We start from the raw sequence: 24,465 nt of genomic DNA, 5'->3' as shown, positions 1-24,465 counted from the left end.
TATCAATAAACTGATCTCGTCTTTTTGAAGGATCTTTTACTATTACCAATCAATATTCTAAATGACCCTACCCTTTCACCCAGAAATTCCACTTCCAGGAGCTCATTCTATGGAAGTGCTGGCACAAATGCATAAGCACGTATATATACAAGTGTTCATTGCTGCGGTTATGTGAGTGAGCCAAAAAAAGAGAGACCATAACCTAAATGCCCAACAGTAGAAGAATAGTGAAAGGCGTTATGAGGCACACACAAAAGGATGAGGCAGTCTGACAAAGCGATGGGGAGAGGCGTGTGGAGTATTTTGTTGAAGAGAAAAAGCAAGCTGCAGAGAATCATATCCTTATATTTTTAAAACGATTTATACAGACGTGTACTTCTGTACATACAACAGTACATATGTGAGGACGTTTGTCTATCTATTGAAAAAGAGCTTGTTTCCTCTGGGGTAGGAAGAAGCAGTGGGGGTGGGCCTTGCACTTTGCATCCTTCACACCCGTCTGGCTTTATGGACAAGCACATACTCCTTTTGTGACTTTTAAGAGTCAGCACACATTTTTCCAAAGTAAAGAGAATGTGACAAAAAGTGTACCCAGCAGGCTAGCCAGAGGTGTGTGTGTCCCCAGGAGCTGAACAGGACCTGCCGGGCCATGCAGCAGCGCATCGTGGAGCTCGTCTCCCGAGTGTCCAACGAGGAGGTCACTGAGGAGTTGCTGCACGTCAATGACGACCTCAACAATGTCTTTCTCCGATATGAGAGGTGGGCACCAGGCTCCTTTTTTTCCCTTGAAAAGATTGTTGCCATAACCGAGGGATTTTTTCCATAAACAAAGGAGAGAGAGAGAGAGAGATTAGAGTGGGAAAATACTCATCAGAGATGCTAATTTGTTCCCAGATGTCAGCGAAAACGCTTCTTGTTCTCCTGGGAACCTAGCAGCAGGAAGGTGACACACAGAATTAGGCTCTGACCTGTGTAAGCCTCAGACTGCTCTGCCTTCCTCAGTAGCCCCAGCCCCGGGAGGAGGAGGATTGGGGAACCTGGGGACTCTGGAGCTTCACACCTGCTCCTTTGAAGATCCTTTAAATTTGAAAAGGATTAAAGGGGAAAAAAGTCTCTACTAAGGAAAAAAGATTTCCTCTTTCCCATCTTTAAAAAAAGAAAAAAAGAGAGATTTTTCCCTCCCTTTGCAAATATCAGTGCGTCTGGAGTGTTCAGCAGCAGGCAGGGCGTGAGTGGTGGGTGCTGCTGCGCGGGGAAGCGCACGCGCGTGCATCTCGGTCCTTGCTGCAGTCACATCATTTTTGGATTTGAGGTAACAAACTTGCAAATTCTTTTCTCTTTCCAAAACCTTCCCTTGAGAAGAAGTGCAAAGCATCTTATTCAGACACCGTTTTCAACAGGCGGTGTAATGGCAAGCACGGTTATCATCACACCGCTCTGATGAGGCACCCGAGCCTCCTGAGTTACCCAGCGTCAGCACCAGAAAGCACGTTGACTGGGCCAGCCTTCTCCTAAGTCTGAGGCCTGATCCCCTGCTGACTCACACCATGATGATCTGGCATCATTTTGGGTCGGTGTGACAGATACTTGCTTTTGGGGGCTTAGAGGATGATTTTGCTGTGGTTGTCACAACCCTGGGCTTTGTCTCAGCTTTGACTATAGCAGTAGAGATGGATGGCCCTGTGTCCATCTGAAGAAACCTGCAGTAAAAATGTGGGGCCACCCAGGGGTGTGTCGGTTAGAGGATAGGAGCAGATCTGAGGTGCCTCAACTCCCAGCCTGAGACCCCTTGCCATGTGGTTCCAGTTTCTCCACTTTACATGGTGTTGGCTTTTAACGTCTTAAACCCATTTTAGCCCCTTCTAGAATAGGATGACAGGGGTTAATATGGGCATTTTCAAGTCTGCCAGTTCCAGTGTTTCCACGAATTCAGAGGCAAAGCCTGGGGCCAGCAGCCCTAAGACGTCATTCTGGCTAGTGTGCCTTTGATAAGACTAATTGTCCCTTGAGGAGGGTGTGGGAAAGGTACTCCAGGATTAGAAACTTTTCAGATGTGTTAATATTCCTGTTCTCCTTATGGACCATGGTTGAAAAAAACCACACGAGTCTTAAAACCACAGTTGCAACACATCACCTAATCAGATTGTCCCTCCTGGGGATCCCTGCTCACCAGGCGCCATCCCAGCAAGTGGGGAGACCAATGTGGAGCAGCAAATCTCAGTAAAGCCTGGTTTCTCCAGGCTCCAGCTGGAACAAGTCTCTTAGCTACCTCTTTGCCCATGGCATTTTGGAACTGTTAAATGCAACGGCAGCCACACACGCATCTCGCAATTGCTCTTCTATTGCCCACCTGGTATGAGAATGATTGGGTATGGGAAAGGAGAGCCTTTCTGCAGTTGCTGCAGGCCAAATCCCATCCTCGGCCAGTCTGCAGCCAACTGACTGGGCAAGGAGACTGGCTGGCAGCCCCTCATGGTTGGCCTAACCCTCCCGCAGCTACTGGGGAGCCTTTGCACGAGGCCAGAGGCCTGGGCATGTCTTCCTCCTCTAGGTGCCCACCCTGTGCGTGCCCACCCCCTTTCCTCCAACAAGGTGAGCCAGAGGCATTTTAGTGACGTCAGCTAATTACTCCCCAGCACTGCTCTGTGAAATAGAGAGGGGCTGCACTTCTTGCCTGGCTTTGCAGAGAGACATCTGAGATGCCCCCAGGTAAAGTGGTTGGCCCCGCCTCCCCCTTCAGGGGCAAGAGGAACACTCTGGGCCCAGGGTGTGAGGGGACAGTGGGGGGTGCTTATAATGGCCTCCTAGATGTGCCAACCAACACCCTCCTCCCTCACCTCAGGGTGCCCGTGGGCGAGACTGGGAGGCTGATCATCCTCTGGGAGAGCCCCATGCAGAGGAAGGCATGGTAAAGTTGTGCGTTTATGAGTCCACTCCCCCTGGCCCCCCAAATGGGGCTGGTTGGTCTCCTTTCCCAGAACTGGAGCCTCGGTCTCTGCTGGCTCCCAGGGCCCTCGGCCTCCAGGAGCTCTTCACAGGACCAGTGAGCATCACAGTGCCAAGTCATCCATCTCTCCTTACTGTGCTTTCCCTTCCCCCATTAGGTTCGAACGATACAGGTCGGGCCGATCAGTTCAAAATGCCAGTAACGGAGTAAGTATTCCTTCAGAATTCTCTCATCTCTGGAGGCCAGGAGACCTGCCTCAGTTTGGTCCCACTTTCGTTTTTCTAACTGGGGTGTAAATATTTGGGTAATTGAAGAGCAAACTCTGGTTGATGGGATATGGAGGAAGAGCTAGCAAGCACATCCCTGGCAGGAGGATCGCAAGGAAGCCCCAAGTTACAGTTCCCAGGGCAGTCGCTGTTCTGGGGACTGATTCAGCCTGCCTCCTTTAAGTGGGGGGAGGACCAGTGGGCAGGGGCTCACTAACAGCCAGGGCCCACTGTGGACCCCTGAAGTCGGAGTGAGGGAAACTGCCTTGCTCCCGTATTGGTGCAGTGTCAATGCTTTTCCTCTGGAACCCTGTGTGGTGCCTGCTGGCCCTTACCTTGGAGCCTGACGCTCTGGGGCTCACCACTGTCTCATGCTCGGACAGGTACTGAATGAAGTGACCGAAGACAACTTAATAGACCTGGGGCCGGGGTCTCCAGCCGTCGTGAGCCCAATGGTGGGGAACACGGCACCTCCATCTTCCCTCTCCTCCCAGCTTGCAGGCCTGGGTGAGTGTCTCCTAGGGGTGGAAAGGGCCTCCTTTGCAGGCTACTTCCTGGATGTGAATCTGGGCTGAGGGCCCCTTTATCTCTCTTTGTTGGAAGGCCTGAAGAGAGCTTTTTGGGGAATCCATGGGAAAGTGTATTCCTGAGTCCTGGCCAATTGTACCACCTTCAGTTCATAACTTCTTTCCCTAAACTTAAAGTTTATACCTGTTGGAAGGCATGGGTGGGGGGAGTTCTAAGGAACTGGAAGGTGTTTGCTTTTTAAAGAAAGGTGGCTGCTTTGTTTTATCTGGAATATTCCCTGTAGTAGAAGTGATTTCCCTCTCAATATCAACTAGGCCAAGGATGGCAAATAGGTTTGAGCTCATTGGAACACAGGTCTAAGAAGGATGCTGAAGCTGTATTAGGGCTTGGAAGATGAGTTTGTGATTGATTGCTGATGTCTGCCACGGGCTTGGAAGCAGGAAGAGATGGCACTGATATATTTGTTCCCCTTGAACTAACAACAACCTAAAGTGCTCTCTTGTCTGAAACCTAAAACCAAAGAAACTCACCACTTCTCCACAGTTCATTTGGTTTAAAAGTGTGTATATGACCCTACAAGCTACAAATACACTGGATGACATCAATTTATAACAGAATTATAGTCTTGAAATAATAAGCATGGCCCTCTCAAAAATCTTTATTCTACCTTGCTTTTCTGTTTTCTTTTTTTCTTAATATTTATCTTTATACCTTCATTTCACTTAATTGAATTGAGCTTTTATTTAGTGGCCTCAGTTGCTATAATTCTGGCTTCTAATTATCTCATGTATCTGTAGCCACTGTTTCTCTTTCAGAACAGATTTCTCTGCCTTCAGTTCATCTAGCATGTATAATACCAGATATACCAGATATAATACCCAAAATTCAAATTGAATTCTGTTGCCTCCTTCCTGTTCTTGTTTATTTATTTTTTTTTTTTGGTAAGGAAGATTAGCCCTGAGCTGACATCTGTTGCCAATCCTCCTCTTTTTGCTGAGGAAGATTGGCCCTGGGCTAACACCTGTGCCCATCTTCCTCCACTCTATATGTGGGACGCCTGCCACAGCATGGCTTGACCAGTGGTGCGTAGGCCCGCGCCCGGGATCCGAACCTGCGAAGCGTGCGCACTTAACCACTATGCCACTGAGCCGGCCCCTGCCTCCCTCCTTAACAAAGGTCTAGTGGTTTTCCCATCAACTCCTTTACCTGGCGTTTGAGGCTCTTCACCAACCACTTCCCACCTGCATTTCTGGCCTCATCCTCCTTTAATCTCTCTCCATGAGCCTTGTTCACTTCACTCACCCAGGACTTCCAGGCCCGGTGCCTTTGTACCTGCCGTTTATCGCTTCTTCCCACAGCATAGTCCCCCTCGTCCTTACAGACCCACTCTTGTATCCGTTTCGAGTCTTTCCCGCTATCTCAAGCTAAGCACTGCTGTTGTCTGTCTGTCTCCCACCTACTCTGTGTGCACCTTGAGGCCAAGCACCACATCAGATTCAATGGTCCACTTAGGATCTAGCTCTGAACATGGTGGGTACCTGAGAAATATTTCTCAAATGAGTAAATGACCCAGGTCCTTAGACACTGTGATGAAGTTAATGAGGAATGCACTGACAAGGGCATTGTGGGAAGTCTGCAGGGGCACTGGCCCCAACCCTGCCTTCTCACTGCCAGCAGTCTCCCTTTCGTTCATAATGACCCTTTCCCCGCGTTGAGCAGCTTGGGGTCAGTGGCTATTCTCTCCCCCGTTTGGGCCCCACTGTTGGCTCCTCTTGCACGTGATGGGCTGGGAGTGCTGAGCAAAGTCCTATGTCCCCTCTGCCCAAGAGCCCCGTAGAACTTGAACCTGCCCAACTGGCCTCCTCACTCTGGGACCCTCCGTGAAGTCCACGATCCACATTTTGTTCTCATCCTTCTCTCATTTGTTTTGTTGCCACAGACTTGGGGACAGAGAGCGTCAGTGGCACCCTCAGTTCACTCCAGCAGTGTAACCCCCGTGACGGCTTTGACATGTTTGCCCAGACGAGAGGGAACTCCTTGCCCGAGCAACGCAAGACGTATGTGGGGCCTGTTTTAGTGGCTTTCGGAAGATATTGGGGAAGGATTGATCCAGGTCTGGTCACAGGCCAACACAAAGAGGCCTTTTATTTACCAGGTCCAGGACTGCCAAGAACTTTGGCTGTGAGGACTGGGCAGTAGACACAGATGTTGACTGCACCCCCCCTTGGGTTTGATTGTAGTTGGGTTTCTCCTGTCAGCCACAGAGAGTGCTCTGCTGTTCCCTTTGCTCCCCGTGCTGCTACAGAAACCTCGTCTGCAGGAGGAACTGGGAGCCAGGAGGGTGCAGCTGGGCAAGGAGTGAATGGTTCCTAGCAGCATGGTTTTCCTGCCTAGGGGTGTGGGCAGAGGCTTCCCTGACAGCAGCTCTGACCAGGATGAGCCATATGGAATTGGGGGAGTTGATTCCAAAATAGACAATCCCCTGCATCTTAGGGAAGCACTAGAACATGCTTTGAGCTTGCTGTTCAGCCCAAAGGCAGGTGAGGAACGCTTTTCCCCACCTTTCCCAGGGGCCTGGCATCTTGATGCATTCAGCTTTCTGAGTCCCATGCTCAGGTTGACCAGAAACCCAAGGCCCCATGCACCCTTCACCAGCAAATGTTGGTTTTAAAATGGATACAGTGAAAGAGGTCAGGGAGCAGAGGAGGACAACCCTCATACTCAGTGACAGAACTTAGTCCCAGACCGTGAGACTTCCTTCCTTGTCAAATGCCACTGAGGCTGCTGCTTTTAAAATGAGAATTCGTATTGCTTTGCCTTTATTTAGCCCCTCCTCTGAGCGGTTTCAGGGCATTTCTGACATCCTGTCCTTGAGCTTTAGAGATGCTTTAGTATTGTTACTCAAGTGAGGGATGTTGAGGTGCACGTGTCCCGGCCCCAGAGGAAATGAGCAGCTGAGCCAGTGCTAGAACCCAGGCCTCCTAGCTTCAGCTGCAGTCAGACAGATGGCATGAGCCTTTAACCTCTGCACAAATGCCACGGCCTCGGGAAACACTTTTCCGAGTACATGTGAGAGAGGTCCCACGGATAGAAAGTGTTGACAGGTCACCGCCCCATCCCCTGTGACTGCTGTGGGGAGCTGAGTCCGCTTCTGCTGCTTCGTCTCCAGGGCCACCTACGAAGAACCCCCGTCTGTCGGAGGACTTGCTTCTGCACTCGATAGTCGGAAACAGAGCTCCGAAGTGGTAGGTCTTTCATCCTGTTTCTGCCTGGAGTCCTCTGGAAGGAAAGTCAGGCAGTTTGGTAAAGCTGGGTGGGTAATTAAGCAGAAGCTGGCTTGCATGGAGGGCAGAACACACTGGGGGAGACCAGGAGGAGAACACTGTATTACCTCATTGAGTCCTCGCCCCACCCCATTGGTGATGCTCTGTGTCAGCTTTCCCGTGACACCCAAGAGGAGACAGGCCCAGAGAGGTGGTGATGTGCTCAGGTCGCCCAGTGAGTAGAGAGCAGGCAGGAATCCACTCCTAGGAGGTCCAACTCCAGAACCCCTGTTCTCCCTACCTAAGTGGCCCTGAGCTCTCAGGACACGGGTCTTCTGTGGCCAGACAGGGTCTCTCCTCAAATGTTCTGGGGGTTCCCCGGGGATGGACAGTGCTCTGACAAAATCATGGCCCTTACAAAGAAGGGGAATGCTGATCTGAGCCACAGCTCTGCTGATCGTTTGTAGCAGGCCTGCCAGAGCAGTACCAACCCCATTAGAAGGCAGCTGGGGGGGGCCGGCCTGGTGGCGCAAGCGGTTAAGTTCGTGCGCTTCGCTGCGGCAGCCCGGGGTTCACCGGTTTGGATCCCGGGCGCGCACCGATGCGCTGCTTGGCGAGCCATGCTGTGGCGGCGTCCCATATAAAGTGGAGGAAGATGGGCACGGATGTTAGCCCAGGGCCGGTCTTCCTCAGCAAAAAAAGAGGAGGATTGGCAGATGTTAGCACAGGGCTGATCTTCCTCACAAAAAAAATAAAAATAAAAAAACAAAAAAGGGGCGGCCCTGTGGCTTAGTGGTTAAGTGCGCGTGCTCCGCTGCTGGCGGCCCGGGTTCGGATCCCGGGTGTGCACCAACGCACTGCTTCTCTGGCTATGCTGAGGCCACGTCCCACATACAGCAAGTAGAAGGATGTGCAGCTATGACATACAACCATCTACTGGGGCTTTGGGGGCAAAAATAAATAAATAAAATTATTTAAAAAAAAAAAAGGCAGCTGGGGCTGGAGGGGTGGGAGGAGCAGTTGGATGGTGGCTAGGAGAGTGTGCTGGGAAGCTCCGTGTCTGGAAGGGGCAGAGCTAGAGGCAGAGGTACTTTGAAGTGGAGAATGGTGCTTGTTGGAGCCCCAGATGCAGCCATGGTTTCTGTATGATTTCAGATCACTGCAGGGGAAAGGATTTGTGTCTTAATGCTTCTCATGAGATTGTTCCCCTTTTTGCTTAACTAAGAAATGTGTGTGGCAGTGTGTCAATGAATGTCTGCAGGGGCAAGGAGAGGGAAGGCTGTTGGGACAACCGCCCCAGAACAGCTGGAATTCCTTTCAGGGTCCCCCAGCTGGACTAGAAAGGGGCAGTGTTCATCTGTCGACTGGATGGGGAGGTTTGTTTCCCAAATTCACTTCTTGGCCTCCCGCAGCCCCTGTCCAAATGGGCCCAGGCAGGCAGCAGTGCTGCAGCCTGGTTTCTGTGAGAAAGTTCGCCTGGGGGAAAGGGACTTCCTGTCCCTCTCCCTTCTGGCTCAGCCAACTTGATGTGAGGGCTGTGCATCCCTCTGCACTGGCCACCAGGGGGCACAGAAGAGCCAGTCCGGCTGCCTTGGGTTCTCAGCACCCTTCCTTTCCACAGAAGGGTGGGCGGTGCACCCCCTCCCCGAACCCCTGAGACTGGGACTCCGGAGATCTTTGCAGTGGTCATGATTCTGTCTGTCTCATTACTTGCAATGTCCTCTCACCTAACTCAGGGAGGACGTTAGGGAGCCTGGCTGAGGGCCTACCAGCATGCTGCCAGGTGAGGCCGCCCCCTCCTCCTGGCTCACCTTGGCCCCGCCTCCAGCCCCGGCCCACAGCCAGGTGGAGCTGGTGTGCTTCCCACTCTGCCTCCAGGGCCCGCCCCGTCCGTACCAGGGTGTGTCCTACACACCTCTGTTGTTATCAGTGCCCAGGCCTGGGTCCAAGCACAGGAGATGTGCTTCCTGCCCTTCACCCTTTGGGTGCATGGCTTGGCCTGTCTCCCTGTTTTCAAAAGGTCTTGATGACTCCATCATGTCTCCCACATGACGGTAGGCAGATTCCTTTTCACGTTTACTGCTCAATGGGGCGGTGCAGGGAAGCAGGGTCATGTTGGCTGTGCGTGTCTGTGTGTGTGTGTCTGTGTCCGTGTCTGTGTGTGCCTGTGTGTGTGTGTTTGTATCTGTGTGCACACACACACTTTCTCACGTTCACCTTCAGGCCAGTACTTCAGGTTATGTTGTTCTATATCCTAAACCATGCTGACTGGGCCAAGGGAGGAATTAAGAACACAGTACTATAAAGGGGAAAATATTGTGTAGCCACACCTCCACAGTGCAACCAAATCAGTAGTCTTGACTTTAAATACTTCTGGCATTTAGAAAAAGGCAATATACCCAAATTCAGCCTTCGAGTTAAGAGTTTGGGAAAAGAATACACAGCTAACTGAGAAGGAGGAAAAAGAGAAAAAAAGCAGAAATAAGTTAGAAAAAAGTAGAAAGCTAGTTCTTTGAAAAGTGGACCCTTTGCCAACCCTGAGAGCCCTAATTGGGAGAAACAGCCCTGGTCGACCTTCTGTGACCTCATGGAGATTATCAAGTATATAGGAATAGTGGGCAGGAGTATATGTTACCCTGTTGGGATTCTTGGTTACTAAATTTCTCTTCTCTTTTCCAGGTAGGTAAGGGGGACATGCTGGAGGGGGTGGGGGCATCAAGTCACATGTCCTTACATGACAAACGATCAATTCTGAACAGTGGCTTTTCTGTTTCCATGATATATACTATTGCCTTCTTTATGATGAGTCTTGCTGTGACTTTTCTTTCTGAGACTTTTCTGTCCTCGGCCCAGAAGAGAGATAAAGGTGGGGACTCTGACCTGGAGCCCATAGACAGCTGGCTCATAACCCAAGGAATGGTGAGAGGTCACCAGCTGAGCCAAGCCCCCTGTCCCCCCCAGCGCTTACTGTGTCACCTGCTGAGCCCCTGTGAGTCAGACAGTACAAGGCCATTCTCTCCCTCTGACTGGGTGCCAAATTTTCCCCTCCTGTCTTTGTACAATCTCCTTAAGCCACAGACTTCCAGCCCCAGAAACACTTTCTCTGATTTTCTGCTGAGGTCCGTGCCTCTGGGCCTTAAAGGTCTGGGGCATTTGCAGGAGTGAGGGGAGGGCCCCTTCCCTCCTTTTACTGTCTCTGGAGCTCTTGGCAGTATTTACTTTTCCAGGATGAGCACAAGTTACTGTGGCTTTTGCTTGGGAGGGAATGTTTCTAAGACAACAGACTCAAAGGGCTGACCAGTCAGAAAAGCCCCCTCCAGCCTGTGAATTTGACAGTCCTAGGCTGATGGGTTCTTATCATGTAGTTATTTTTGCCCGCTACATCTGCCAGAGGATTTGAGACCTCTTCAAGAAACACAAAAACACAACAGGAACAGAATAAAAAGAAGACAAAGCCGGGAGAGTTTAACGTCATAAACGCAGTCAGTTCTCATAAAATAGAGCTTTTCTGGCACAGACCTGGGAGGGTCTCTCCTGTCTCATCTGATCAGGTGGCTCTGAGTCTGGTGCATAGAGAGAGGGCGACCTTATTCCAGGCTGCTTGCCTTGGAGTGATGATTTCACCTCTAAAGAAGCCACAACCCTCAAACACCTCTAACATAGAGACCAAAGGTCTGTGCATGTGTGGTGGGGCCAGAGCAGGAGAGGATGCAGAGAAGGAAAGATGATAAAAGCAGTGAAAGTATAGGCCTCTGCCCTGCAGCTGGAGTGGGAAGACACTGCACATACAACAAGGAAGAAGCATAACTGACTCCTGGGGACTGTGCCAGGCTATGGCCAGGGCAGGGGTGTTCGGGCTGGGCCAGCATGTCTGCGACTGTGAACACAGGGGGGTCACCTGCCTGAGCGAGGTGTGACCAGCATGCAAGGAGTGGGCCACACAGAGCCGTCAGAACTCTGAGGGCGAGGGGTATCTGCCTGCCACCCGGCTTGGAGCTAGTGATCTCTGCACAGCGACACTCAGGTAGGGCCAGTCTCCCTCCACCTGTCCCAGCAGCAGGCAGCCCGTCCTGCTCTGTTTCTGCACCAGACCCCAAAGTCATTCTTAGAGACATGGGCTGCCTGGGCCCCTCGTTTGCTTCTTTAGGGACAGGCTGGAGCTCTGGCCCACCTGTGTGAGTGGCCCTAGAGCAGGACTCCTGGAGCCCATGTCCCCTCCATTGTCCGAATTTGGAGGATCCAGCCATATGTCCTTGTGCCTATTAATCCTGCAAAAAAGGATACTGTCCACACGAACTACTGTGAGGGGGGCCTTGGCAGCTGGTGGTGGTGCCTGCCTCTGCCCACACAGGCCACCCCCACTGCCCTGTCCCCACCTAGAGCTCCAGTCTCCAGCTTCCCAGAAACAAGCCCAGCTAACAGCTAACCTTGTGTCTCACCTGCCTGACTGCAGTGTTTTTTTCTTTTAAACATGTATTAATTGCTTTGCCTTATTTCCCATAGCGTAGAATCCCCGAGTCTTTCCAAACCTCCCAAGTACAAATTCTTTACTTGGAAACTTTTTGTACTGTTGAGTGAGACCAAAGGGCTTTTAGACTATTCCTCACATTGGGGTGGTGGTGCAAGCACTGTGGGGAGGATTCCACCACTTCTCTGGAAATGGCACACCCAACCTACAGAAATTGCTCCTGTTGCGTGGAAATCGGACAGTTAGGTCTCCTTGTGGGGTTGGGGCTGTGGAGATGGGCCCTTGGTCTCCTGGGACTTGAGGTGTCTGGATATCTGATACCAAAGTTAACAATACAGGTTCATTACCAGTTGAAGAGAACACAGAGAATCATCATGAGCCAGCCTCTGGTGACTGCTGGTGACGTTCTCTGTCTCCCCTGCCCTCTCCGGCTCCCGGCCTCGTGCTTCTCCTGGCTGGCGATCAGAGGGGAATGTCTTCCTATATGCAGGGTGCAGCCAGGAAAATACCCTGATGTGAACAAATATAAGTCACAACAAGAGCAGGAGTAGGTCGGTAAAAAGAGTCTGCTGCTGCCAAAGCCTGGGTTTGGGGCAGGGGGTGAGGGACTCCCTGCCCAGACCTGGAGGACCCCCAGACACCGCAAGCCCCAGGTCACAAAGAGTGCCAGCTGTGGCTGAGCCAGTAGGAGCACCTCTCCCCTTTGGGCAGGTGACCACTGCTCCCTAAGCAGAGCTGCCCTGCCTGCAGCCCTGTGACGATCAGCTAACAGCAGACAGCTTACCCACTGCTCACGTCAAAATCGGCCACTTCCAGCATCTGCCACGCCGGGTTCTCTGGACTCGGAAGGTGGGCAGGGCTCGTCTAGCCTTGCCTCCACTGAGCCAGCCCCATCCAGCCTGTCTTTGGAGGGAGTTAGCTTTAGGTGCTGATCTTTATTGGAAGGTGTTCCCGTCTTAGCTTCCTTAGTTTTTCTCTCTTCACATCTCTTTTTCTCTTTCTGTCTACCTCCTCCAACTCATACTCTTCTTCAGACCCCACGGACCAACGCTCAGCTTGGTCATTGCCTAAGAAGGTGCTAAAACCATGGGATGTCAGAGCCCACAGTCTCTTAGGGATCAGCCGGGCCAACCTTCATCTGACAGATGAGAACACTGAGGCCTCACAGAGGCCTGGTGACATGTCCAAGGCCACAGGGTAGAGACAGAGTCCAGTGCCCTCTTCTCTACTCAAGGCCTCTGCTTTCCTTTCCGTCAGCCTGGACGGGGGAGCTTCCTCTTCCTCCCTCAGTTTCTTCAGTTCCTATTTGTAGAGCATGACATGTTCAGCCTGTGTCTGATAGCACCTCCATTATTGGAAGGAACTTTACCCTGGTGTAATACTGAAGGCGTCGATTTCCCAGGGCAGCAGGTTTATGTAGCTCAGGTGCTGTGTCCAGCCCCAACTTAGTCGACCCTGCCTTACGTTAGGTAAACCTGACTGTCAGTGCACACCCTGGCTCCATGTGCTTCATGCCCCGAGGCCAAGTGCCTTTCATCCTGTAAGGAGTCACTTCCAATAATTTCTGACATCCCTGGGTTTCTGAATTAGGAACCAGAAACACCAACCTGGAAGTTCAGGGACTCAGACTCCTGACTGGTGAAAGCTAAATACGACCTGGCCATCACCCTGTTTCACAGGTGAGGAGACCAAGGCCAAGAATTGGCCCAAGCCCCCGCTCCCGCCCCCACAGCTCTGAGGCTTCTTAGGAGAACAGAGGCTCAGGAGCTCCTGGGTAAAGAAGCAAGTCCGGAGAGAAGCGACTTGCCACAGGCCCTGTGCCTGTAAGCCTGGGACCCAGACGCACCCATCGCTCCCTCCACAGCCTGGCTCCTGGGGCTTTGCTGGTCCATGGGCATACTGCTTATTTGGAGAAGTCTAGGAGAGGAAGAAAAGTGTTCCCATGATCCAGCTTTTGGGGAATTTTTTTTGAGGGAGTGACGAGTTTCGCAGATGTCAGTGTTTATTTTCTGAGCGTGCTGGCTCTCAAGATTAATACTCAAACAGGAAAACTGGAGCATGATCCCTGGCCTCGAGGGACTTATTTCTGAACAGTAACAAAAAAATTAGAAGCGAAATCTGAAGGTTTAAGGCCCGTGACCCCTAACGGCTTTTTTCAAGCTTTTGTAACACATTGCAAAGCTCTCCCCGTCGAGTCTCCATTACTCCTAGGTGGACTACAGCTGGGTAGGTATAAAAAAGGCCCAGGGCTCACTCCAACAGCTGTTGTTGGGTGTGTTTTCTTCTTGGAGATGCGGCGGACTCTCCAAGCTTTAGTTCTGGGAACTTGGCGTGGCACACATCCTCCCAGAGGCCAGGCATTCTGGCTCATAAGCATCAAAATAATGAAAACTGGCATCTGCTGTCATGGGAATGTGTCAAGAGAGAAGTCCTGCCAGCAAGCGTAGTGTTAGCAGATCGCGCCCTGCGTGCCCTACTGCTTTCTTCTTGATGGGGAAGGTGGTGCTGCCTCACATGCTCTTAGCACGTCCATCCAGCATTTGTGCCCTCCAGGGTGAGAAGCACATGTTCTTTGTCCCTAGGAGTCATTTCGGGGTGATTTGAACTCCTTGATATTTTTTCATTTCAACATTCTTAAGTCCCAGTAAGTCACAGAAATAAAACAGGAACATAGGCAGAATCTTCCTAATCCAATCCAGGCTACGTGAGCCTTTATGAAAATGCGTGTGGACTGCTCACGCCAAGTCTGTAGTTAGGCAAGAGCACATGAAGCTACTGTGGTTAGCCGGAGCGCGGGGTCTGCCGACTCACTTGTGAGGGCCTGTGTGCAGGGCTCTGGCAGAGTGGCTGACACCTGCTTGGTGTGCTCCGGCGGGCTTAGCAGCCCTCGCTCCACTGCGCACCCCAGACCCCGCCAGCGGCAGGTTCTACCTCCTGGAGTGGCTTGTCATGTCAGGGCAGGGCTGCTGATGTGAAATCTTTGTTCTTCTCCTTTGGTGAGGTCCTGTCCTTTTTTAGATTTGGCAAACACTAAGGCAATCCTCTTACTGCTTATTTTAACTTTATTCTTATATTAGATTGTGACATTGGGGTGAAGCCAGCTGTAGACACAGTGCTGGTGATTTTTGTAGAAATCGTGGGCTTGTGAGTGAACTCTTGGGAGCTACTTTCCAGACCCAGGCTAGGTGAGGAGGCAGGTCACCTCCACTGAGGGCAATCAACTCATTTCTCTAGGCTGGGAGCCAGCATTTCATTAATGCGACTTCTAGGGGGTTAAAAGTTACCTTTATTTCTTGTCGCATTATATCTGACAGCCACTTAAATATTTCTAGCCAAATGCATTTTTCAGAATCACTGCCCCTGAGGCCCTTGGCACGGGTGACCTAGGCTCAGGCACCCATCACGTGCGTCTTCGTTTGCTCAGGAGCCCAGTCACCCCCCTGGCCACTGCTCCCCAGATCTCCAGATCACTGATCCCCAGGTCTCAGTTGAACTTCTTTTCTTTGACTACTGAAGCACAGACAGCCATTGAAAGCTGGGAAGCAGGGGCGAGACTAAAGGAAGGTACTGCATTCAGGGCTGCTTCGTGATTTTCCCCCTAAAGAGACACAAAGACGAGTAAAGCCCCACAGTCCCTTTTGTCATCAAAGCCCTCATTTTTGCCATGTTTCTCGTGGTGGTGAAACGTGCCTGCCTCCTGTCAGCCAGGCCACACCCAGGCCCCGGTGCTTCTCTTACTCAGAGATGCACCGGGACACACGTTTTGAAATGCTTCCAGTGAGCAAACAGAGCCCTGACGTGCTCCCAAGGCTGGCTGCAGTGTCCCCTGCTCTGGCAGACTGCCGCTTGGCCTCCCCAGTGGTATCAAGGGCCCACTAGTGGCTCCTTGAGTCACCCCTGGGACTGGGTTCGACAGTGGGTAGACAGTCCTCTTCCAACTGTCCTAAACTGGTGAGTTCAAAATCAGCCTGCAGGACCAGCACATTCCTGAGATTAGAAGATGCTTTGCGGCCCTGGGCCAAGAGAAGACCCCATGATGTGAGGGCTGACACACGTAGTCAAAAAGTTATTCAAAAAGTTATCCATTTCAAGAACGCGTACTGCTGTCCTCCCTCCCCCACCCGGTCAGCCCGCTTCTTAGAATTGGCCCCTCATTGCTTTCCTCACCTGCCTTTTCATATGTGGCTGCCTTGTGTTGCCCGCGCCTGCTGTGCCAATGTGTTTTTTTGCTCTTTGTACATTTTGGTTTCGTTCGGGGGTTGCTTTTGACGATTTACTTTGTTCGGTGTTCTGTCTTCCCTCGCTGGCTGTGGGGCTGCCTGGCCCGCTGCTTGCCGCCTCCATAGATCCCCGTTGCGCAGCCCTCTGTCATGGACGACATTGAGGTGTGGCTCAGGACGGACCTGGTGAGACTCGACTTTTCTATTTCGTGCGTAGGGTGTGGTGAGGCAGAGGCGCTTCTGAGGACAGGTCTCGGGGGACACCTGCAGGGGCTGCTTCCCGGTGGGGTGGTGGAGGAGGGAGGCGGGGCAGGTGTGGCTCCTGTGGCCACCAGCTCCTCATAGCTGCCTTCCCCTCCAACATGTGCGAGTACACAGAGGCCGGCTTCAGCGGAGCACTGCTCTGGCACAGCCCTCAGCCTCGCCGCCCACCCACCCGCTCGCCGTGTGGGCAAGAAGAGGCAGAGCTGGGGTTGCAGTCTAGCTCTGGCCAGCTCCAAAACACACACTTGTTCCCAGCACCTTTTCAATTGCAGGTGTGTGTGTGCTTGGATTCTTTTGTTTTTTGAGTTTTTTTTCTCTTTTTGGTTTTTGTGGGGTTTTTGTTTTGTTTTTTTTTTTGGTTTACATTTCTTTTTTTTCTTTTAATTTGTGAAATATACTCAGAGATGAGTCGGGTGTTTTTTTTTTTTTTTTAATTCAGTGTCATTCCACTTCCCCAATATCTTCTGTTATCTTGGAGCTAAAAGAACCCCTGCCCCAGAGACCATTGTCTTTATCCCTAGAGGTAGGGCAGGAAGGTGAGGACATCATGCGTCTGTAAATGGCAGCAGCTCCTGAGAAAGGAGGGCTGCAGTGGCTGGTCCCTCCCTCTGTCCCTTACAAAACACTGTCACTCTCCGCAGCCTGTGTGGGAGGTGGGGTGGAGTCGTTGGCCAAGGGCTGATGAAGAAATGCACTCTGGGAGGGGAAGAGGCTTGCCCAAGGTCATGGGCTGGTCAGATTCTCCCCCAGACCTGGAGACACCTCCTCTCTTGTTCCTAGCTGCCTCCTCTGCAGGGCCTGTTCCAATTCTTTAACTGCAGGTTGGCCTGGCTGGCAGCAGGCTGCTGACTTGGCTCGCTCCCACACTAGGACACAGACCTTAGATAGGGCCTCTCCCTGCTCTGGGCCACCTCCCCAGAAGGCCAGGCTTCCTCAAGATATTCATTGCCCAGCAAGGCAGCCACTAGGTGCCAGGGGAGGAAGAAAACACCTCATTAGATCTTTCCCAAGGGAGTGCCTGGAAAAGAAATAGCTCCTCTCACAGAAGCAAAGCAGGAAGGGCCAAGGCCTTCACCTCACAAGGGGGGGCCCAAGGTCCAGACAGGGGGAGGGACCTGTCTAGCAAGGCTGTGCAGCAGATCAAAGGCAGAGCCAAGAAGGAAGCCGGGTCTCCTGGCCCAGCCCAGGGCCTTGTCTACTTCCTTATCTGGCCCCCTTCCCTGTCACTGTCTATGCACTGAGTTCCCAGCCCCCAGGCAGCCCCAAGAGCTCAAGTGACTGCCGACTTCTACAAAGAAAACCCAGTCAGATCTACTCTCATCGTCGAGAGTGCACAGAACCTCCATGGCTCCTCAGGAGCCAGCAGCTGGTGATGGGATCTGGGCCACAGGAGGAGGCTGCCGCAGCTCCGAGGAGGCTGCAGGACATGGCTTCTGGCCGGGCAGCGCTCCACTGCCAGAGCACTGCCTGGTGTCAGGCCCTGTGCCGTGGGCATCACAGCTCTGTCCCTTCCAGACCTCACTTGCTTCCCGGCTATTAACGTGGACAGTGACTTCCCAGAACCCTGTGGCTGGCCGCCAGAGGACGCTGAGTGGAGGAGCGCCTGAGGGGCCCTGGGCGTGCCTCTACCTCAGCCTCCTTGTGGCCCCTTCTGGGTGAGTGTTGATGCAGGGTGCAGAGAGGCCTGCCGCCGTCCTGCCCTGGAGCTCAGCCCAGAGAAGCAGACTGCACCTTTCTGGAGATTTTTCTTTCTGACCCTTCTAGAGGATCAAAACCTAGAACCTATTCAGGTTTTTTTTTTTTTTTTTTTTTTTTGCTTTTTAAAAACAAAGTTCCTGTTTCTCCAAAAAGATGATCAGTACTTTGCTATTACAGAAATCTGGGAACGAGCTGTGGGAAGTTTTGCTCGGGCTGTCGTGGGCAGTGCTGCCCTGGGGTGGCTGCTAGCAAGGAGAGGCAGGAGGGCGGGTGGGGCCCTAATCCCGTTCTCTCTGCTCCTCCCACAGAAGGGCGATGACCTTGAGGAGGGCGTCACAAGCGAAGGTATGGCCTGGTCAGTGACTTTACAGCCCCTCCCCCTCCACCTTTTGCTGCTCTGGCCCCAGGCTGTAGGGGTGCACAGAGGCTGGCGCCCCCACTGCTTGGAGCCCCCACTGCCAGAGCTCCGCCTGGTGTCCAGCCTGGGCTGGGCCTCCTGTGCTGGGGGCTTCTTGGCTCTGTCCCATCCAGGCCTCACGCTGATGAGGGAAGTGTTAGAAAGAGCACGTGATTTTCAGAAGGTCACAGACCTAGTGAATAGTAGGTACAGGTTGCCATCCCAGGTCAGCATGATCCCAAACCTGCACGCCTAACCAGTTTGTCCGCACCCCTGAATGCTCAATGCCGAGAGGCAACACACGTGCCATGCAGTCCAGAGGGTGCACAGGGAGCCCCTCTGGGCCCGCTTGTCCTCTGACCTCACTTCTCGGGGGGAAGTTCCCATCACCCCCCTCCATGTCCCGTCTCACCCCCCCACCCCTCTGCCCCTCCCTTCTCACCTCCCTTGGCCTCCCCCATACCCCACTCACCTCTCCTCTGCACTGCCTCCTCTCCACTCTGCCAGACCATCTGCTCAGACCCTCCTCCGAAGGCAGAGAACCTTGCTTGGTGGGTGAGGGTGGGGTAGGGGGGATGTTCCCTGTCAAGTCTAAGTAGGAACTCGTCCCTCCAGCTCTCCCTGCCTGCCTCCAGTGCTGATCTGGAGAAGAGAAGAGCTCCAGGTCCGCAGTGGGGCAGGACCCATAACAGCCCCCCTGCTCATAGCTGGGCTTCCCACTCACCCTGGAGGTGGCAGAGGAGGACATCAAGGCTGGGCCCCCCGGCGGCAGAGCGCCCAGAAGCACCCCTGGCTCTCGCTGGCTGCTGCCCTGCCACTCTATGCCTCCCTCTGTGGCAGGCGGCCCAGGCCAGTGTGGCGAGGGTGGGGACTCATGCTGGGGTGACCCCTGTGGGCGCAAGTGAGTGGGGCTCAGTGGGGAGCAGCTGCGACATGGTTGTTTGAGCCTCAGTGTGGGCCTAGACCCCCACCAACCCTGGCCTCTGCTTTGGTTTTGTATTGCAGAGTTTGATAAATTCCTTGAAGAAAGAGCCAAAGCTGCTGAAATGGTTCCCAACCTCCCCTCACCCCCAGTGGAGGCCCCAGCCCCGGCTTCAAACCCCTCTGGCCGGAAGAAGCCAGAGCGGTCGGAGGATGCCCTCTTCGCCCTGTGAGCTGTTCTGTGGTTTGGCTCCCCAGATGGCAGGTCACCTCTCGTCCCCCCGGTCCACACCAGGCACTGGCCACTCCTCCCATCCCCAGCCCTAGTCGGTCCTGTGCTGCTGTGTCTCCATGGAAACGCCACTGTGTTTGCTCCCAGACCTCCTACTAGTCGGGACCAGCTTCAGCCATCTTCTTCTCTGGGTGGTGGGACAGCGTCACTACGGCCAGAGGCCCCTCACCTCCCTGCCCCTCCTGCCCACAGGCTCATTCTGCCCCTGTTTCCTCCCAGAAAGAGCGGGCAGCAAGGCCCAGCCCCAGGCCTGGCAATCCCCTTGGGACTGTCTCCTGAGCAGCCACCTGGCCTGTCTTTCCTCCAGTCACCTGCCCACAGAGAAGGGGCTCAGGCCCCAGACCCTTCCCCCACATGCCCTTTCCCTTGCCTGGTTCATCAGGTCTCCTCAGGCCAGCCTGCCCTCCTGTGTCCCTCTGTTCCTGAAAGGGCTTGTTTGCCCAAGACCACCTGTGGGCTTGGTCTCTCTCCCTGAACTCCTGCTCCCTGACACGGATCACCTTGTGGCACTTGGCCTGCTCAGCACTTTAGAAGGCTCTATGGGGTACCCATTGATGGGGTCTCTCATCTTCCTGACCCTCTCTCTGTCACTCAGCTGCTAGCCCAGGCCCATGCCCAAGCTGGCTCAGCAGCCAAGCTTGGGACCAAAGGGCCCCCCGTCAGACCCACAGGCTCCTGGTGAAGGGAGAAAGCCAAGAGCGGCTGGGAGGGCAGCACACAACCCATGGGTGGTGGCCACAAGGGTGGGTTAGCCCCTGCAGAGATAATGCCACCAGAGACCAGACTGCCCCGAGCACGCTGCACACTCCCCCACACGGTCAGCCCGTGGGTGGAGGGACCCGCACGGGGAGGAACTACTCTGGCTTGCCTGGGAAGACTCTGTGGGTTTGTGAGCATGCCGTGCTCAGGGCTTTGGCCTGGCCTATGGCAGCCTCTGTGCCTCTACCTGCAGGGCCCAGCAGCAGGTGGCTTTGCACCACGCTCAGAGATCCAAATGACAGAGGGGTCAGAGCGACACAGGGGCCCCTGCTCTGCTTCTTGGCATGGGCCTCAGCCTCCTCCACAGACTGTGCTGACAGCCTGACCTTCTCCCACCCCAGATCCCCCCAGGGCACCAGGTTGTACCCTCTCTCCAAGCCAACCAAGGAAGCTAACAGAGCCTGGGGCTGAGCAGCTAGGGGCTGGTGACACCTGCTCCCGTCCTGGGCCTCGCTAGTGTGTCTCCTGGCCGTGGGCAAGGTGCTCATGGCTTGGCTCAAGCCCGGGTCCAGCCTGACCCAGCCCTGTTGCTGCTGTTGCCCAGAAGAACGAAAATGCTGCTGTAGCTGCTTCACACCAGCCCATGGGTCTTGGAGGCCCTGGTCAGTGTTCCAGCATGTGCTGCCCAGGCGTCAGGGGCAAAACTTGGCTAGGCCACCACCTGTTCCCGACCCCTGGTGTGGTCAGCCCTTCCCACCTGGCAGCCCAAGCAGGGAGAAGAGGCTGGGCCTGACACTGGCTGAGACCAGTGCCAAGGGCCATGCTGAGCACCAACAGGAACAGTTCTGGTGGAGAGCAAGGCACTGCCCACCCCAGAACCCAGTGCCCAGTCTAGCATGGCTGCAGCTTCCTCCAGAGAGGAGGCCTGGGGTCTGACTGGGGGCCCGTCGGGACCAGCTGGGGACATCACACGCCAGTCCCTCAGAGGACACCCAAGAGGCTCCTCCTTCTCTATGACCAGCCATGAGCTCCACCAGGCTGACTTCAGCCCTGCCCTCTCCGACAGCACGCACCATGCCTCCACTCTGCCCCACCCTGACCCTCGGTCAACCTGCACCTCTCTCCTCAACATTTCCCAAGGGCAGAGCCCCCTACGGCCAGCTTGGATATTCAGACGTCTGAAGTCAGCTGGCTTGACAAGCTGCAGAGGAGGTGGCTGGGATGGCCCCATTGTACCCAGCAACCCCAGCTAGTAGCCCCAGCCCTTTGGCGCAGTCTGGAAGGGTTTTCTCTCTGAGGGCCAGGGGCCCATTTTTGCCAGCCTGCCAGAGCCGGTGGGCAGTCTTGCGGGAGCTGTGGCACCGCAGCAGCCGGGCCCAGTGTCCTCTGAGGGAAGAGCCAGCCTCCCTGCCTTGCAGAAGCGGCAGTCCCCACCAGCCCAGGAGCCCAAGGGGTCTGAGAGGAGAGGAGGCTCCTGGCGATGAGTGAAGCTGCAGCATGCGCCTGCTTGGGGAGACTCCAGCAAAGCTGCTCCCCAACTTTAGCTGGTCAGCCAGGCACGGCTTGGAGAGGCCTGGCTACTCTGGGCAGCAGGTGGTGGTAGACTCCTGTGGGCTGGCAGGAAGGCATTGGCCCATGCAGAGAAGTGTCACCTGCCTTCCCTGCCTGGAGCTGCCCCTCCTGCTCGCACATCATGTCCAGAGGCAGCCAGCCCTACCTGGAGGCTGAGGGGACGCTTGCTTGAGGCCTGCACAGGAAGCAAGCGCAGGCCCTTGAGGGATTCTGCTCAGCTGGTCCTGGGGTGTCCCATCCTGAGGCTGTAGGCACCCTGGGCCACTGTCCGCTCCTGTCTGGGAGCTCAGCCCTCAGGCCACCTGCTTAGGGAGGGCAGCAGAGCCCTGGCAGGAAGGCTGGCCAGAGCCTGCCCCCCAGGAGAGCGAGACCCTCGCGAGCCACCAGCCTCTCCACAGTGTTACAAATCACCGATACAGTATCTACTTAATTACACTAAATTATTGCTGAGATTCCTTATAGGCACTAATTATACCTGATTATAGGTTAAAATATTTATTTTGTCAAAATATTTTCTTGGGGATGTGTTTAACCTTTTCTGTGTTCATTGTGTGCTGAGATGTGAAAACTAACCGTTCTCTCCTGCCTACCTTTTTGGCCAGTGGGCAGCAGTGAATGGTACTATGTGCAGTTTGACCCAGAGCACTGATGGGCCTTTGGCCAGCGTGCCCTGAGCAGTCCCTGCCCGGGAGCCCCCGGGCCCAGAGCAGGCCACCTGGGGCCAGGCTGAGAGAGGACCGACTCAGTTATTATGTGCATGGCCCAAAGGGCGTGTTGCTGGCTGGGCGAGAGGGAAAGGTGACTGTTGTCTGTCCTCCTGTCTTTCTGTCCGTCAGCCCCCTCAGTGTGAGTGACCGTCTGTCTGCCTTTCCCCTCCTCGCCCAGGGGCCCACAGCAAGGGGGCCTGAGGAGGCGTGGGGCCAGCACTGTCACTCAAGGCCCCCAACTGGGAGAATGGTGGCGAGGTCCCTGGACGGCGGGCGGCAGCAGGCACCCGGCCTCCTGCTGCATCACGGGGCAGACAGCTGGGCTGCCCACTCTTGCTCCTCCTCTTCCTTCCTGCCAGTGCACCCCCACTTTGCCTCCACACACACGCTTCTAACTCAGTCTGGCGCAGCTTTCTGGATAGTTCAAGGGGAGCTGTGGGCCAGCGAGGGAAGAGCACCACAGAGGAGTGCTGTGCTCTCAGCCAGCCACTGTGGGCCTTTCCACCAGCTGCTGTTGGGACTCTGGGCTCCTCTCCCCGTCCACCCACGTGGGGACCCACAAGACGCCCCTGTGGTACCCGCCTCTCCCAGTGCCCATCTCCAGCCCTTCCTGTCCATGGGGTCCAAGCCAGGCTTTGCCTGCAGCCACCAGCCTCCGGGAACAGCTGTCAACCCCGGAGTCACACTGTTTTTCTTGTATATGAAACCTCTCGGCTCTCCTGGAGAAAGAGGGGTGGATGTTTATTTCCTCAAGTTTGCACTTAATTTGTGAGGGTTCTCAGGATTGTTGGGGGCTGTTGAGAAAAGGGTTGTGTTAAGTTTGTTGTCCGGTCGTCCCACAAGTCTGGTGTTCTGTCACTGTCGTGCGTCTCTGGCGGCAGAGCCAGTTCTGGGGGGGTCCATGCCCGCGGGGCACAGCCACACCCCAGCGTCCGTTCTCCCACTGGCTCTCCTTCCAGGCATTGTCTCTCTAGGTTGGATTCTTGCATGTAAAGTACTGCACAATAAACAACAGACAAACTGCTCCTGTGTGATCTCTGTCGAGGCGGCTGGGACTGCTGAAGGGGCTGCCAGATCTGACCCCTGCTTTCTCTAAGCAGGGGCTGCTGTGGGCCTGCTGGAGGGCACAGACTGGGAAGCCCGCTCCCCTGCCGCCCCCCACGCCCAAGCTGCCTGAGCAGCCCCCTGGCCGGCCAGGGGAGTCGGCCAGAGGGAAGTCCCCGCACCTGTCCCCGTGTGGCCCTCCTGGGGCATGGCCTGGTCTGGGGGTGTTGGCTGTAGCAGCTGTACACCCGCCATGGCCTGCCTGAGCGCTCTAGGACCAGGGGCTGTGGGTCTCTGCGTCTCATCCCCGGCCCCCGGTGTGCGGGGTGGGACACTCACCCCCTTTGGGTCATCCGAGGCCTTGAGCAGGCAGGCCTGAGTTGCCTCCTCAGCCCCACTGTGCTGGGCTCCCGAATCTTCCATAGAGCTTGTTCTAGGTGCTGAATTTGAGAGCTGCTGCTCCAAGCCTCCCCGCCTTTCTCAGTAACAGCTTTCTTGAGATATAATTCACACAGCATACAGTTCACCCATTTAAAGTGTACAAGGAAGTGGTTTTTAGTATATTCACAGAGTTGTGTGACTGTCATCACAACCAATTTTAGAGCATTTTCATCACCCCAAAAAGAAACCCCTACTCTTAGCAGTCACGCCCCACCCCCCCCAGCCCTCTCGCTCTTTTTAAAAAGGCTTCTTTCCTTCTGTCCTGGGAGCTGGGCACCCTGGGCTGTGCTGCTGGGCGCGGTCACCTGTAAGCAGCCTCCCAGCAGGCCCAGGGGTGCAGGGGTCCTGGAGGGGCCGTTGTGGGGGCCAGGTGGTGCCTGCGCCTTCTCCGAGTGGCTCAGGGAGGCTGGGAGCCCTTTGATCCCTTCACCTCCCAAGGTCTGAGGATGGACCTCAAGCGAGGTGGACTCATCAAGCACCCAGGTGCACCTGGGAGAAATGGCAGAGCCACCTGCCCAACCTCTCCTGCGCAGGTGAGGAGACAGGGCTGGGAAAGCCATCTGCTTGCCTGAGGTTGCCCAGGGATCAGCAGCAGAACCAGCACTGAAACTCAGACCTCGGGCCTCCCGGAGCCATGGAGGAGTGGGCAGCACGGATACCCCCTCCCTGAGCACCTGCCCTCTGGAAGGTAGCTCAGGAGGGGCTGCCCTGCCTGCTGATGGGAGGCAGGTGGCACCG

At 54.5% G+C, this 24,465-nt stretch overlaps 1 protein-coding gene across 4 annotated transcripts in view; it reads left to right on the top strand.

Moving 5' to 3' along the window:
• Window positions 1-19,443, top strand: part of TOM1L2 (target of myb1 like 2 membrane trafficking protein) — a 124,140-nt gene extending 104,697 nt beyond the window's left edge. The window contains exons 8-16 of one of the 4 annotated variants that reach the window (XM_087440293.1): window positions 626-759; window positions 3,105-3,153; window positions 3,597-3,720; window positions 5,681-5,798; window positions 6,911-6,986; window positions 9,837-9,923; window positions 15,819-15,878; window positions 17,963-17,999; window positions 19,057-19,443. In XM_087440293.1, coding sequence (XP_087296419.1) covers window positions 626-759; window positions 3,105-3,153; window positions 3,597-3,720; window positions 5,681-5,798; window positions 6,911-6,986; window positions 9,837-9,923; window positions 15,819-15,878; window positions 17,963-17,999; window positions 19,057-19,205 — 834 coding nt within the window. In that variant the 3' untranslated portion in view covers window positions 19,206-19,443. Of the gene's footprint in view, window positions 1-625; window positions 760-3,104; window positions 3,154-3,596; window positions 3,721-5,680; window positions 5,799-6,910; window positions 6,987-9,836; window positions 9,924-13,062; window positions 13,152-15,818; window positions 15,879-17,962; window positions 18,000-19,056 lie in introns of those variants that run through there. The other 3 variants (XM_004432989.3, XM_014789453.2, XM_087440294.1) reach the window with 3 other exon arrangements.
• The last annotated feature ends 5,022 nt before the right edge of the window (window positions 19,444-24,465 follow it).

This window comes from Ceratotherium simum, chromosome 16 (genome assembly GCF_057802395.1).
Source record: "Ceratotherium simum simum isolate JZ-2026a chromosome 16, ASM5780239v1, whole genome shotgun sequence".
In the NCBI taxonomy this organism is placed as follows: Eukaryota; Metazoa; Chordata; class Mammalia; order Perissodactyla; family Rhinocerotidae; genus Ceratotherium; species Ceratotherium simum.
Note: the sequence above shows the minus strand (reverse complement) of the source record. Positions and strands in the feature narration are given on the sequence as shown.